Genomic DNA, 16,988 nt, shown 5'->3' with positions numbered 1-16,988 from the left:
TGTAGGCAACCCCACGTCCGCAGGCTTCCGCTGGGGTTCGTACTCGCGTCAGGTCCTACGGCCGCGCTCGCTCCCAAATTCCGGACAATGGTGGCCGGCCGGCTTGGAGCTTGTTTCCTTTCTGAAAAATTTTGCAAAATGGTACTGTAATATTTTTATTAGTATTTGATAAATATCATCTAATTATAAATTAAATGGACTCAAAAAAATGTCTTTCAAATTATATGCGAATTATACAATTAATTATCTTTTTTATTTATATTTAATTTTCTATATATGTATTGTAAAATTCGATATGACAGAGAATCTAGAATATTTTGTAAAATATTTTGAAAAGTAAACAAGACCTTGGTAGGTCATCTGCGGTGGACTTTGGGTGCCATTTCCTTCAGCAAGGCGTACCATTCGGACCTTTCATTGGCTTTAAAAAAATGCATCAATTTCACAGGGCCACGCCGCAACAGTTAGGGTTCACCTGGGAACCAATTTTTTTTTTAAAGATTATCCGTCACATCAAATCTTACATTTAATGCATAGAGTATTAAATATAGACAAAAATAAAAACTAATTGCACAATTTACCTATAAATCATGAGATAAATCTTTTAAGTCTAGTTAATCTATAATTGAACAGTATTTGTCAAATAAAAACAAAAATACTTACCATACTTAAAACTAAAAAAAATCGGAACTAAAGAAGGCCGCCTGCTGCCGGCCTCTTGCGCCGCGGGTTGCTGCCGGCCTCATGAGCCGCGCGCTGCTGCCGCTGCTGGCCTCCCGCGCCGGGCGCCGCTGTCGGACCCTCGCGATGCGCGCTGCTGTCGCTTATCCTGCGCTGCACGTTGCGCCTCAGCACTCCCATGCCTCGCGCCACCGCAGCTCCCGACCTGAGCGTCGTCGCAGGCTTTCCCGTCCCGTATGTCGCCGCAGCCCTGTTGCACCTTCCTGGAGCAGCCGACAGTTAGACCAGTGAGGAGAACATGGAGCCTATACGCCATGGCAGAACTCAGTGGCACGACGCCGTTATAGAGGTCCTTGCCGCCGTGGAAGATATGGACTAGGCAGGCATGCTGCCACCGTGGTTTCTATCTTTCTGATGAATGGATGTAATTAACTTTTGTATTGAAATCACTTCTTGTATACATTGTCATATCCTTGGGCCGTGTTTAGTTCCTAAAAAAAAAATTGCGACACTGTAGCACTTTCGTTTGTTTGTGGTAATTATTATCCAATCATGGACTAACTAGGCTCAAAAGATTCGTTCGTAAATTTCGACCAAACTGTGCAATTAGTTTTTATTTTCATCTATATTTAATACTCCATGCATACGTCTAAAGATTCGATGTGACGGAAAATCTTGAAAAATTTTGGGTTTTGGTGTGGAAGTAAACAAGGCCCTGGTCTATATGATGAAATCAAGAGACCTTGTTTTGATCTTGTGAAGTACTGAAATTTGGAAATGGAAATGAAAGATTTTGCTCTTATTGACGTTTGCTTGATATGTGTTTTTAGGCAGAACAGGTCCTCATTTAGTAAGACCTGTTTAGCCCCAAATTTTCACTGAGATTTAGCACACAAACAAAACCATTTTCACAAACACATAATTGGTAGACAAATCAAGAACATTGGAGATTTGTATGCTCCACTTGCAAAGCACAAGTCTACAAGTTCAAAATCATTCAAAGCACCTTCAGGATGTGGGAAGTTGTGATATTACTGAACCACATGTGCTTCTACTGAAATTATATAGGCCTTTTCAGGTATACAGTTAGACTAAAAAAGACTGTAATTAAACCCCAAAAGACTATAGTTAGCCCTGTCCAAAATAATATCTAACCAGCCTATACATACTAGACCTGCAGGTTTTCTTCAACACAAGTTGGAGCTGTTATGAGCTGGGTAAAACTGCCAAGAACATTGTAATCTTGAGACTGGAATTTCATCTCTGTTGTTGCCATTATTTTCCAATTCAACTTGGTGTTGTACAGCATCATCTCTTTGGTTTTTGGCTGCTAATAAAAATTCAACCAATTAGCACATGATCGAAGATTTGCAATTCTTATCAAGCTAAATATAGACACTAGCTGGACTGGTACATATTTTGGTAAAGAATAAATAGCAGCATTAGTTTCAACACAATATGAAGAGGGGTTGTTCTGAACCTGATGCCAACTAGTGAAGCAACTCACGTGGGTGGTGCTCCTTGCTGGTGTCCCTGCAGGTACAACGCTCCTGGAAGACGTCCCTACACAGGATGCTGGTTTGCTCGGTGCTCCTCGACAGTGTCTCGGGGGCAGCGCTACTGGATGACGTCTTGCCGTCGGACTGTTGGCGTTGTGCGGCCGTGTTCAAAAAATTTCGCAACATTGTAGCATTTTTGTTTGTTTGTAGTAATTATTATTCAATTATAAACTAACTAGGCTCAAAAAATTCGTCTCGTAAATTTCGACCAAACTGTGCAATTAGTTTTTATTTTCATCTATATTTAATACTCCATGTATGCGTCTAAAGATTCGATGTGACGAGTATTAAATATAGACGGAAATAAAACTAATTGCACAGTTTGGTCGGAATTGACGAGACGAATCTTTTGAGCCTAGTTAGTCCATGATTGGACAATATTTTGTTAAATACAAACGAAATTGTTACGGTATCGATTTCCTAAATTTTTTTGAAACTAAACAAGGCCTAAAGATGTGTTGCAAAATCGTGAGAGCGATTAGATTGAATTCGGACGATAGAGCTCGAATGGTAGCCCTACGCCGTGACTTGCTCAAAGAAGACACTGGTGAGTCCGTCTGCGGAGCCACCGGGTTCCGTTCTGTCTCGAGATGACTATGATCTTGTTTAGTTTAAAAAAAAATTACAAAATTTTCCAGATTCTTCATCACATCGAATCTTACGGCATATGCATGGAGCATTAAATATAGATAAAAAATAACTAATTATATATTTTAACTATAATTTGCGAGACGAATCTTTTGAGCCTAATTAATCTATGATTGGATTATATTTGTCAAATACAAACGAAAGTACTACAATAGGTAAATCCAAAAGTTTTCACCAACTAAGGTTGTTAAAGTTTAACATGTACTGTGATATTTTTGTTTTATTTGACAATTAGTGTCCAATCATAAACTAATTAGGCTTAAAAAATCCGTCTCACAAATTACTCTTTAACTGTGTTTTTAGTTTCATAAATAGTTTATATTTAGTATTTCATGCATGTGTCCAAATATTCAATGTATACAAGTGTCCAAACATTTAATGTAACACACAGTAAATTTACCAGACGCAACTAAACAGAGCCAAGGCCCCATATACAGAAACTGCAAGCTCAAATTAGGAAATAAAGCCCTGCAGGAATTGAAAATTGAGGTGGATACATAATTCCGCTGACACCAAGGAGAAATCTATCCAATGCTACCAGCTGACTTAGTTGGAGAACAATGAGAATGTTCTTCTGAAGGTACATGTAGTGATCTAGAACAAAGCTTTTATGTTTAGTTAGGATGTGAAGAATTAGACATGTAATTCTGGATCAAATACAGGTGGCCATTCAGGTTGATCATTAATGACTTTTGCACTCCCCGATTCTCATTATTCTGCAGGATTAGTTACTAAAATACTTTGCCTCTCACTGATCTGTATTCTATAGGGAAGAGGAATGTTTAAAGAAGCAAAACAGGAAACCAGACAACAATTTGCTGAAAACAACTCCATAGCAATACTTAAGCTTGCAAAATAGAGGAGTGAGAGTAAGTTGTTCATTACCACCTTTTAGGCGGCCAACATTTTCAAGTTTATACTTAAATTTTAAAACATTTTAGGGGGTTTAGGATGCATTCCGACATTCCTTTTTTAAGGGTATAATGAATAATGATTCTTGAGCAAGCAGTGGAACTGGCAACCGAATTTGGTTCGTTTGACGCTCACTACATGCCTAGATGGTGGATGCTGTTACTTGCATTGTTAGCTCAGGTAAGAGCTGGATTGGAAACCTGATCTAGTTACTTCTTACCTGTCTACCAAAATTTCAGTTTTAGAAGGTCATAATAACATTGTTATCTGTTTGCCCTAGCTTCAACAACTGACTTTATAAGTAATTTTATTTTTTCTAAAAAAACTAATATTGTATTTGCTCTTCGTTGACATTTTGGGGATTTGGTAGAACTAATAGAAGTACTAATACCAGACCATCATAACGATAACATAAGGAAAAAGTTTAAATTACTACCTCCAAGTATAGCTTATATCCAGATAACCCCCTAAACTATCATTTTGTTCGGTTTACTCTCCTTAACTATTTCAAAGCACGATTTGTCCTTTCCATTTCTCAATATTCAAGTTGAATTTTAATTTTAATATTTGTGAGGTGACAGTGGACACCATAACCATTTAAAAAATACATTATGAATTTTATATTATTATATTTCTTATAATTCATTTTTCAAGTGTTATTTTGTTATTATATGCCCTAAACTATCAAAATAATGTTTAAAGTTTATGACATATTTTTAAACATAAGTTATGGTGCTAGCTATCCTCTCATAACATTTTGAATTACAAATCAACTTGAATGTGGAGAAACAAAAAAGACAAATCTTGTTGAGGGGTAAATTGGATCAATTGAAGTAATTGAGGTGAGTAAACTGAACTCAACGATCATTTAGGGGGGTTTATCTAGAAACATACCATATTTGAGGGTAGTATTTTTGAACTTTTTACTTCATTTAATATATTTTTTTGTATTACTCCCTCCGTCCACGAAAGAATCAATTCCTAGGATCCGTGCCAGTCAAACTTTTCAAAGTTTGACTAACTTTATAGAAAAGAGTAACATCATCTATAATATAAAATGCACATTATATGAAAATATATTCTATGATGAATCTAATAATACTAATTTGATACTATAAATCTTAGTATTTTTTTTCTAGAAATTTGGTCAAAGTTTAAAAAGTTTGACTTAGGACAACTCTAGAAATTGACTCTTTCGTGGACGGAGGGAGTACATTTCTGAATTTTTCTAAGTTTATTCTTAAGGATGCTTAATAGCAAGAAGGAAATAGATGCTCCAACCTGAAGCTATACTTAAAAATAACCCTTCTCATATTGCATACCAAGGCTTCTAGTATGTAGCACAGGTCTGACACAAGATCCAGTCACTTATTTTTCGTTTGCACCGGGTGCTCAAGTTAGCTACAGCCTATAGGTGCTTAGCCCGATTGTTCTTTTTGTTGTTGTTGTTGTTTAGTTAGAGGTGTTAAAATTTAATATGAATGGTAGTATTTTTATTTTATTTATTAATTAATGTTTAATTATGAACTAATTAAGCTTAAAAGATTTATTTCATAAATTATTCTTTAGTTGTGTTTCTAGTTTCATAAATAGTCTATATTTAATACTCTATGTATGTACCTAAACATTCACTGTATTGGTGTTAAAAAAATACGAGCAACCAAATAGGCCCTTTTCTCCATTGTATTGCACCCGAAAATTCCTCTCTCTCGCGGCATCACCTAAAATCATAGAATATGACAAAATTACATGGTCTGAATAATAACAAAAAAAAATAGACACATGATATATATGTTCGCTTAAACTTATTAACACTAGATTGTTCGCTTGAGCTTATCAACTAAATCTGTTAGCCATTCAACAGTGTTTTTCTCTCACGACAAATCAGCCTATAATATTTTGTACCATGACTTATCAGTCAAACGAACTATTAGATGACTTTCATGCTAGCCGAATAGAGCCACAAAATCATAATAATATTTTAAATTTGAGATACATCCTCGTTTCGACATGGATTTTAGGATACGGTACACAAGCTCAAAATCTGCTCTTTTGTAGTCTGGTCAAAACTGAAAGCGGTGGAAGCAAGATGCAATACCCGCAATAATAATTGATTTATCAAAAGGTTACATGTATATAGGCCAAGCCCCTCCTTATCTTAACATCTAGCTAATGGGAATAAGCTATTTGGGCCTTGTTTATTTGCACAAAATTTTACAAAATGTAAACAGTAGCACTTTCGTTTATATTTGACAAATATTGTCCAATTATAGGCTAACTAGGCTCAAAAAATTCATCTCGCAAATTACATGCAAACTGTGTAATTAGTTATCTTTTTTACCTATATTTAATGCTCTATGCATGTGCCGTAAGATTCGATGTGGCAGAAAATCTAAAACATTTTGCAAAATATTTGGGGAAGTAAACAAGACCCTTGCTCATGGGAATAAGGCCTTGGTTAGATCACCCTAATCAAAAAACTTTTAAGATTTCCCATCACAACGAATCTTGCGGCACATGCATAGAACACTAAATATAGACGAAAACAAAAACTAATTGCAAAGTTTATCTGTAATTTACGAGACGAATCTTTTAAGCCTACTTAGTCTGTAATTAGATAATTATCAAATACAGAGGAAAATACTAAAATATCAAAATCCAAAAACATTTTGGAACTAAACAAGGCCATCACCGTGACTCTTTCGTGTCACGTTTAGGCCTTGTTTAGATGTACCAAAAAAACCTAAAACTTTACAAGATTCCCATCACATCGAATTTTGTGGCACATGTATGAAGCATTAAATATAAATAAAAAGAATAACTAATTGCCTGTAAATCACGAAACGAATCTTTTAAACCTAGTTACTCTATGATTAGACAATGTTTGTCAAATAAAAACGAAAGTGCTACAGTATCAAAATGCAAAAACTTTTTAGATCTAAACAAGACCTTAATTATAGTCTAACAAAAACAACTCCCCACAGTCCATACTGTATGCGGACGGCGTGGTGAAAGTATAGTACTGGGCTCGCTCTCACACATGTTTCTCTGGGTCTGGGAAGGGAGATGGCGGCCGCTTCGAAGAGAGGCGGTCCGGCGGTCGGCATCGACCTTGGTACGACTTACTCCTGCGTGGCCGTGTGGCGGCGCGACTGCGGCGAGGTCATCGCCAACGACCAGGGCAATCGCCTCACGCCGTCCTGCGTCGCCTTCAACAGCACCGACAGGCTCGTCGGCGAAGCGGCCGTGAACCAGGCCGCCCTAAACCCCACCAACACCATCTTCGGTGAGTACTTGCGTACTACTCGCTTGAGTCTCTCCCTTCTTTAGCCTTCACTTCAGTGTTCGTCGCCCCTTTTGTTGGGGATTGGTAGTCGGCGGTGGTTTTCTAGACGTACCTGAAGCGCAAAGGTGGGGTATTTTTCGTTGTCTTTATGGGCACCGGAGCGGTATTTGATCAGTAGTCGAATCACAGAACTCCATGGCCGGCGGCTCAGATCCATCGAATCCCCGCTGTAAACGATGTTTGCCCAGTGACTCCGGTCTCCGGGGGCTGGGCGATGAATGGATTGCTACAACCTGCTTCTCTATCTGGCTTGTTCTGCTTCCGCTTTTTTTTTTTTTTAATTTCTGGCGTTTATTTTTCTTACCCGGATTTTAAAAGTAGCACTTTTTCGTCTTGGTTAAGATTGTTTAGTATCACCAGGAACCCCTAAACGCACTGACTGTTCAACTCATCTCGTTAAATCTAAAAAACTTGGTTGGACTCGATCGCATTGCAAGGATGCTGCTTAGCTTAAGTGATAATTCATGGCAATGCTGCAACTCTCCAATGAAAGCCACGATATTCTAGTGAAAATCCCATCACTGCACAGATTATTTTTCTCTTAATTTGCTTATTGATGGTTACAAATTCGTAAATTCTGAATCTGGGCATATCGAACTTTAGCCTAGGCAGTATCAAATCATATTTTTTTCCTATCAGAAATGTCAACAGATGCTAATCAGATTACTGAAGCTAAGCTATACATGGTTCACTCTGATTGATACATGACTAATTTTCTACAGAGGTGAAACGACTGATTGGCCGCCGTTTCAGTGATGAGTCTGTACAAGAAGATATCAAGTTGTGGCCTTTCAAAGTTGTCGCTGGTCCTGAGGACCACCCAATGATTGTGGTGCAGTTCAAAGGTGAGGAGAAGAAGTTCTTTCCTGAAGAGATCTCCTCCATGGTGCTGGCCAAAATGAGGGAGACAGCCGAAGTCTACCTTGGTACCACGATCAAGAACGCAGTCATCACTGTTCCTGTCTACTTCAACAACTCTCAGCGCCAGGCCACAATAGATGCAGGCACCATTGCTGGCCTAAATGTCATGCGCATCATCAATGAGCCTACTGCTGCCGCCATTGCGTATGGTCTAGATAAGATGTCCGTCAGCAGCAAAGGGAGGACTGCGTACGGTCTAGACAAGATGCCTGTCAGCAGCAAAGGGAGGACGGTGCTCGTTTTCGACCTTGGTGGTGGCACCTTCGACGTCTCCCTCCTCAGCATTGACCCAGGCATCGACATTGGCATGGGTCTGTTCGAGGTGAAGGCCGTCGCCGGTGACAGTCACCTTGGTGGGGCGGATTTTGGTAATGAGATGGTGAGATTCTGTCTCCGTGACTTCATAAGGAAACACAGGAAGGTGGGCATCCGAAGCGACCAGAGGGCACTTCGGCGGCTCAAGTCTGCCTGCGAAAGGGCAAAGAGGATGTTGTCTTCTATGCCAGAGACCACTATTGAGGTCGACTCGCTTCATGATGGCATCGACTTCAGTGTCTCCATCACCCGGTCTCGATTTGAGGAGCTCAACAAAAACATTTTCAATAGGTTCATGGAGACCGTGGAGAAGTGCCTCTTCGATGCCAAGGTGCACAAGAGCAGCGTCAACGACGTCGTCCTCGTCGGTGGCTCTACTCGTATCCCCAAGGTGCAGAGCATGCTTCGGGACTTCTTTGGAGGGAAGGAGCTGTGTTGTAGCATCAATCCTGATGAAGCCGTTGCGTACGGCGCAGCTATTCAGGCCTCCATCCTCAGCGGTGAAATCCGCGATGGGGTGGTGGGTGATATGCTTCTGCTCGACGTCATTCCACTCTCGCTTGGGGTAGAGACCAGGACTGATCATACAATGAACGTCCTGATCCCCAGGAACACTGCCATCCCGACCAAGAAAGTGGGGGTCTTCACCACCTATTATGACAACCAGGTCAGCGTCGGCATAAAGGTGTACGAGGGTGAGAGCGCTAGCACCACGGGTAACAACCTGCTTGGCGAGTTCGTGCTCTCCGGCATCCTACCGGCGCCCAAGGGCATAGCTGTTATCGATGTCACCTTCGACATTGACGCAAATGGCGTCCTGAACGTGTCGGCGAAGGACAGAACCACCGGGCGGAAGAACATCACCATCACTAACCACAGCGGACGGCTGAGCAAGGAGGAAATCTTGCGCATGGTGCAAGAGGCAGAGATGTACAAGAGGAAGGGGATCAAATTAAGGCTCGAGTAAGTAACTCGATCGTCCTGTTACTGCAATGGATGACTGTTTGGTGACTTCTGCTCGGCATATGTATGGCCGTAGCCTACCTTACGCTTTCTTTGTTTCTGGAACCATGGTGATATTGGAGTAATCTTCTACGGTATATCCGTTGCATTCCTTGCATCTGCTAAACCGTATCATGTCGGGAACAGTTTTAGAGTTCAGTACACACAGGACGTTTGTCGAAATGAGCTGCACCAAAACAAACGGGGAAAATGAAATAAAATGCTCATCAGATTAGGGCATAACCCAAAACTTCGCTTAAGTAGCGGCACTGTGTGCATTTTAATTTATATCATGAGAAGAGAAAAAGGCGTATCGATATTCGACACCGCTATCATACTGTTTGAGTGTTTGTGCATAAAATGTTCTGTTACCACTTGGCACCTGCCCATTGTAAGGCTTGTTTAGAGCATCTCCAAGAGTTTGCCAAAACTCACTTGCCAAATCTTGTGATTTGGCAAGTTGCTAAAACATATGGCAAATGTAATTTTGTAGTTTCTCCAATAGTTTGCCATATGGGCTTGGTATAATTAAAAAATAGGCCCACTTCCAAACCTCCATCAACTAATTTTCCAGCGCGTCTCTTCTTCGCGACTCGCGAGTCCGCGCGTCTCTTGGCCTGGTCGCGCGCCGCCGCAGTTCGCCAGGCCGCGACTTCCCTTGCAGCCGCTGCCATCGATCTTCAGCACGGAAGATTGGCTGACCAAGCACGCAACGGGAGAGATCTTGCTTCTGTTGCGATCGGTCCTGTCTTCAAGTCGCTGCCATCTAGTCCAAGAACAACCTCTCGTGGGCGCTGCCATCGTTCTTCTAGCCGGCGATCAAGAAACCAGCATCTGTTGCGGCCATCTAGTCCAAGAACTAGGTACTGTTGACTTTTTTACAATATTTTATTTAGTTCATTGCAAGTTGCTAAGGAAAATTCCCATCCAATGATCTAGGTTATACGTATTCCAGTAACCTAGAGATCATGCCTAGGAAGAGAGCCCTTTCTCGAAGTCAATTGGATGATTCAACATCCGATGATGATGATTTTGACATATTATCGGCTGCTGTAATTGTGGACTCCTTTGCCAATGCCGAAAAGAAACACGGTGGCTCTGTCGCAGGCCATAGAGTTCTTCACCGTGATAGAGAAGCCGGCCACGAGAGGTTGTTTCAAGATTATTTGGCGGAGAATCCAACATATGGCCCTGAAATATTTCGACGAAGGTTCTTATTTCAATAACGTTGATTTGTTGTATGTGATTAAATACTATTGGTGTTCTTAAAAATTTGTTTTGTTTTCTTCAGGTACAGGATGTCTAAAGAGCTTTTCGTACGGATAATGAATGCGGTTGAAGCACATGATGATTACTTTGTGCAGAAAAGGAACGCAGCTAATGTACTTGGTTTGAGTTGCCTGCGTCACTGCAGCAATACGTATGCTCACGTATGGTGTTCCCGCTGATGCGACCGATGAGTACGTTCGCATTGGCGAAAGTACTGCACTAGAGAGCTTGCGGAGGTTTGTTACTGCAATTGATGAAATATTTGGAGAAGAATATCTCAGATATCCCAATGAGGCGGATACGGCACACTTACTTGCAATGGGCGAGCAACAAGGCTTTCCAGGGATGCTAGGGTCCATAGATTGCATGCATTGGGCGTGGAAGAATTGCCCGTATGATAAACAGGGTCAGTACAAGGGGAAAGAGGAGAAGCCCACTATAGTTTTGGAGGCTGTTGCTTCGAACGATCTTTGGATATGGCATGCCTTTTTTGGAATGCCCGGCTCTCATAATGATATAAATGTTCTTCATAGGTCTCCGTTGTTTGATAACTTGGCAGAAGGAAAAGCTCCGGAAGTCAAATTTTCTGTTAATGGTCATGATTATACAATGGGTTATTATCTTGCAGATGGAATATACCCCACATGGGCTACTTTAGTCAAGTCGATCACCAAACCTATGGGGAACAAGAGACAATATTTTGCTAAAGCGCAAGAAGCAGCTAGAAAGATGGTCGAGAGAGCTTTTGGGGTTCTACAGTCAAGGTTTGCAATTGTTCGAGGGTCAGCTCGCTTTTGGGACATAGAAACATTAACAAAGATTATGAGAGCTTGTGTCATCATGCATAACATGATTGTGGAAGATGAAGGCTTCATCGTTGACCCAAATGAACGTTTTGATTATGGTGGTGACAATGTTGAAGCCGAGCATGACAAGCCTACCCGTACACTTGAAGAGTACATTGAAGCTCATAGAAAGATCCGGGAGAAGCAAACACATGTTCAATTGAAAGAAGATCTCATCGAGCACCTCTGGAACAAGCACCCAGATTTATATTAGCTAATTTCAGTTTTATTTGTCATCGCACTAGTACTGTACTGATTAAGGAACCTGTACTTTTATATATTAGCTAATTTCAGTTTTATTTGTCATCACTTTATATCTCAGATTTGCCGGCCACTTCTTTGGTGTATGCAGCAGCAACGTACACGAACATGAAATCATAAAAGCATTGACACTTCAACTAATATGATAACTTAAACTCAACTAATATGCAAAAATTTGTCATACCTGGATAAAATCGTTCAACAGTACTACGTAACTAGAAACAGTGATGGATATAATAACTCAATTACATTAAACAATAACTTCAACTAATTGATAACTTAAACTCAATTGCTAGATAACTTGAACTAATTGATAACTTAAACTCAATTGCTAGATAACTTGAACTAATTGTCCTCCATCTTCTCCAAAATCATCTTCTGCTTCTTCTCAAGCCATGCACGCTGGGTCGGGTTGAGGGACGACATGTCCGCTAACATAATATCTTTTTCTTCTTTTAGTAGCTTTGCTTCTGCTTTTTTTTCCTCACTTGCAACCCGTTTCTTCTCTAGCTCGAGAGCAGCCTTCTCTACCTCTAGTGACGCCATGAACCTCTCCTCTTTGGCCTTGTCCAAAACCTCCCTCTTTGCCATCATCTTGTCCAAAGCTTGCATGCAAGCATCGCCACCAGCACGTTTTAGATTTAGTTTTACCTTCTTTATCCCATCCGACCTTTTCCTTGGTTCGGTTTGTTCAGCTTCAGTTTCAGCTTGTATGCGAGCATCCTCATGTGTGACTCCTTCATCCCTCGGCCTTGAACTCTTTTGTTTTTTCTTGCTTGCTTGCTTCTCTTTCTCCAACTCGGCAAGTTCAATCATCTTCGATTTCCACTTGTCCTCCTCTTTCAAAATTTTCCAACAGTGTAGAAGACCAAAACTTTTGTCCTCCTTGTCCCATTCCACATACAATTTTTTGGCTTTAATAATCTGTAGCACATCCGGTAGGGATATTGTCAATGATATATCATTTAATAACAATCAAAAAAAGTTGAAGTAAAACAACACATTGCGTGCATACCTTGTCATCAATAGTTAACCCACTTTCATTCCTACGTAGAATGGCCTCGTAGCATGAACAAAACTTGTTCACTTGCAGTTGAATTGTCAGCCACCTATGCATAAGACTGCTTTCTGTCCTCACCTCACTAGTCTCCTTGTGTTCCTCAAAAAAAGCATGAACTCGTCCCCAAAAAGATGAACGAGTTTGATTGGCACCAAGAAGAGGATCTTTGCTTACATTCAACCAGGCCGAGCATATAACTTCATCTTCCTTCCAATGGAAATTCTTTTTCCTCTGGCAGTACCCTTCTTTGCACTGCGGCTCACTTGCACTTCATGATCATGACATTGAGTGTCTTGAGTTAATCCAAAGTCCAGGTCATCTAAACCAGCAACAGCACCACCTTGTCCAAGAATGTCCGACAAGAAAGAAGGGTCATCTGGTTGTGTCTCCATTCCTATTAGAAAAAAAACAACCAACACAGATCAACTCTACCAGAAAAAATATAAACCATAGGGCGCAACAAAGAATAAGGAGCAATGCATCTGAACCCTAGGGCGCAATGCATTCTGATTGCATCATCCATTCTGATTATACATAGTACAAAAAAAAGGAGCAATGCATATGAACCTAGGGCGCCACAAAGATAAACTCTAGCAGAACATAATAGCAGATCCAATCAAGGCATCTGAACCCTAGGGCGCAACAAAGATCACATCTACCAGAACATATAGCAAATCCAATCAAGGTATAGAAGGGAATCAAATCAAGACATGGATGCAGTCTGAGTCTGAGATTAGATCAAAGACCGGGGTACATACCTCCAGGAACGGGAGAGATCTTGAATGTGGCGATGGGATCTTCGACTCCTTGACGAACTTGGTGAACTCGGCCACCGCGCGGCTGTGTCTTCGCGATCTGGGCAAGGGGATCACCAACGTCGACGCTGGGGACTCTCCAAGTCGGCCCGGTATATGAATACGAACCGGTCTGGCGTGGGATACGAAGGGTACGGTGAAATTTCCCTACGCGCGCGGGAGAGGAGAGGAGGGCGGCAATTCTCGCGATGCCAAGTCGGAGAACGCTCGCAAATATGCGCGTGATGGACCGAAGGATAGCAAGTTGTCAAAATTTGCCAAGCCATATGCCAAACTGTTGGACCATTCATTTTTCTAATTTTGCCAAAAACAAAGGATAGCAAGTGGTTTTGGCAAACTCTTGGAGATGCTCTTAGTTGCAGAAAATTTTGCAAAATGGCTATTGTAACACTTCATTTGTATTTGATAATTATTATATAATCATGGACTTACTAGGCTTAAAAGATTCGTCTCGCAAATTAACACTTCGTTTGTATTTGATAATTATTATCTAATTATAGACTAACTAGGCTCAAAAGATTTGTCTCACAAATTATAGGTAAATTGTATAATTAGTTATTTTTTATCTATATTTAATGCTCTATGCATGTACCACAAAATTCATTCAACATAATGGCAAAATTCAACTAAATAGCCCCAATGTAAATAAACTATATATTTCCAAACTGATTGTCCTCTAGACCTCAGGAACAGTCATGCAAGATGCATAATGCTGAAATTGTCTCACTGTCATTGTGCAGGAGTCCAAAAACTTGATTTAGCTAACGTAGCATTTTCATTTGTATTTGACAATTATTATCTAATTATAAACTAACTGGACTCAAAAGATTTATCTCTCAGACAATTATTGTCTAATTATAAACTAACTGGACTCAAAAGATTTATCTCTCAAATAACATACAAACTTTGTAATTATTATTTTTTTTATCTATATTTAATATTTCTGCAAGATTTGATATGGATGGGAAATCTTAAAAAGTTTTTGGATTTTGATGTAAACGAGACCTCGTAATGCAACTTCACAACCTGAGCTGGAGTACACCGCAAGCTCCGTATACGTAGTATATGTTCGTGGTCGGTGGGTTACTGAGGTTCTCTACTGCTCGGAGCCCAAGCCCATGGCCCAGTTCGTGGATGCAGCCCAACTTTTCAAACGTGAGCCGCTACTGAGCCAAGTTCGACGCGGTACCCGACTCTCTGGACCGCGTTCAACCTCGCGCGAAGTGGCCCAGGGTCTCTGCCGGCGAGCCTCTTCGTCGCGACGTCGCGCAACAACAAACTGCACGGCGCCGCCTACTTCGGTGGCGGCGCAGAAGGGAGGCCGTCGCATCACGCGGGCCAAGGCGCGGCGCGGGACCTGGGCGCGCCGTTTCTCATGGTGCCGCCATGTGCTCTCGGCTCTCCTCGCTGTTGCTCTAGCTCGAGCGCCATCGGCTACCCCTGCGAACCACGGCTCCTCTTCTTCGTCTCACTTCAATTAAAATTCCGCGCCGGCGGCGGCGGGGGCACCGCCAACAAGGTGCAGTAGGCAAACCCACGTCCGCACGCTTCCACTGGAGTTCGCGCTCCGCGTCAGGTCCGACGGTCGCGCTCGCCCCCGCGCTTCGGACAATGGTGGCCGGGCGGCTCCGTAAAGGCCGTCTGCGGAGCCACTGGGTTCTGTTCTGTGTCGAGACGGCTATCTTCGTCAGGCTACAATTTCGACTCCTGCTCCTGCCACCAGTGCCGCATTCATGGTGGTCCACACTGCTGCATATGAGAACTCATAGAGAAACTGCAAGCTCCAATTAGAAGAGAAACGCGGTGCTGTGGGGATTGAAAATTGGGGTGGATACATCGCAAGCAGATCGATGACACCAAGGAGAATCTGTGTAATGCTACCAGCTGATTTATTAGTTGGAGAACAATGAGAATGTTGGTCTGCGCAGCAGACAGTCGTCGCGTGGTGGAGGCGCATCCGGGCCCTGTGGCATGGACCGACGAGGAAGGGCGCAGACTCGCTGTTCGCCCTCGTCTCTTGGCATATATGGAAGGAGCAGAACGCGCGTTGCTTTCGGGCGACCACACTCACCGTACTCGAGCTACTGGCTGTGATAAAAGCGGACGCCGAACAATGGATGAGCGCGGGCGCAAGAAATTTAGGAGTTCTTGGCTCGGGGGTAGCATCGCTATCCACCGAGGATGGTTTCCGTCTGCTGTGTTTTTCTTTCATTTCTTGCTACGGCAGGTGAACTCGTTTTGTATTGTTCGAATTTCCTTTTCCTTCTAATATAATGATACGCAATCCTCTTGCGTATTCGAGAAAAAAGAAGGTACATGTAATGCTACCAGCTGATGACTTTTACACCCTTGTTCTGCAGGATTAGTTACTAAAATACTTTGCCTCTCACCGATCTGTACTCAATAGGACAGAGGAATGTTTGAAGAGGCAAAACCGAAACAAGACAACAATTCGCTGAGAACAGCTCCATAGCAATACTTAAGGATGCTTCTTCCTTCTTAATGCAAATGATATGCAATGCTCTTGAGTATTCGAGAAAAAAAAAACAATACTTAAGGATGCAAAACAGAGTGACAGTAAGTTGTTCATCAGCTTTTCGATACCCAACGTTTTCAAGTTTGTACATAAATTTTAAACATTTTAGGGGTTTAGGATACCACTACAACACTCCTTTTTTAAGGTTATAATGATCTTGAGCAAGCAGTGGAACTAATGAAAATTAGAAGTACTAATACCAGACCATCACAATGTTAATTTAATATGTTTCTTTGCATTACATTTCTGAATTTTTCTGAGTTTATTCTTAAGGATGCTTAATAGCAAGAACAAAAATAAGGCGGTGGATTGCAATAAGAGGATTATTCCAGACGTCAAGTGAAGGAGTATGCACCAAAATATTGCAGCTATTCATTTTATTCAATGTTGGTATCAGTTATTAACTTATTATAGCTGAAATGGATAGTTCATTGTAAAATATCTCAATTGTTCACCTTTCTGTCAATCTGAAGGGTAGAAAACTTGTCAAAACATATTTGGAGCACCTAGATTTTTCTTCTGGTCAACTCATCATACTGCATCAATTCTGAAGTTTTTCTACACTAACTTTGATCTTCTTTACCTGAAAGATTTGGCTGCATGCGCACATGAATGCCACTACCTCTATCTTCCTCTCTTAGTCTCTTTTTTGTTTTAAAAAGGATGGTTACGATTAAATATTTGTACTGTTTGTCTAAAGATAAAATATTATTGCATATTCTGATGTTTCTTAATTTCTCTATTTTCTGATATTGATGCTTATTTGTTGGACAGGCTGAATCTCTAACCAACATCAGAATTCAGAAACGCAATTCAGG

General features: G+C 41.3%; 1 protein-coding gene and 1 pseudogene across 1 annotated transcript; both read left to right on the top strand.

Annotated features, from left to right (window-relative positions):
* Nucleotides 6,838-9,477, top strand: LOC8084928 (heat shock cognate 70 kDa protein). The gene is made up of 2 exons (XM_002468048.2): nucleotides 6,838-7,086; nucleotides 7,869-9,477. Exons 1-2 carry the CDS (start codon nucleotides 6,867-6,869, stop codon nucleotides 9,347-9,349), a joined length of 1,701 nt encoding a protein of 566 aa, XP_002468093.1. The 5' UTR covers nucleotides 6,838-6,866; the 3' UTR covers nucleotides 9,350-9,477.
* On the top strand, nucleotides 10,353-11,712 carry LOC110432509 (annotated as a pseudogene).

Source organism: Sorghum bicolor, chromosome 1 (assembly GCF_000003195.3).
Source record: "Sorghum bicolor cultivar BTx623 chromosome 1, Sorghum_bicolor_NCBIv3, whole genome shotgun sequence".
Lineage (NCBI taxonomy): Eukaryota > Viridiplantae > Streptophyta > Magnoliopsida > Poales > Poaceae > Sorghum > Sorghum bicolor.
Note: the sequence above shows the minus strand (reverse complement) of the source record. Positions and strands in the feature narration are given on the sequence as shown.

Bases quoted from the DNA above. Each gene is read 5' to 3' on its own strand.
- LOC8084928 (XM_002468048.2), top strand. From the start codon at position 6,867: ATGGCGGCCGCTTCGAAGAGAGGCGGTCCGGCGGTCGGCATCGACCTT. The intron at 7,087-7,868 runs GTGAGTACTTGC...AATTTTCTACAG, and splicing joins CCCCACCAACACCATCTTCG to AGGTGAAACGACTGATTGGC.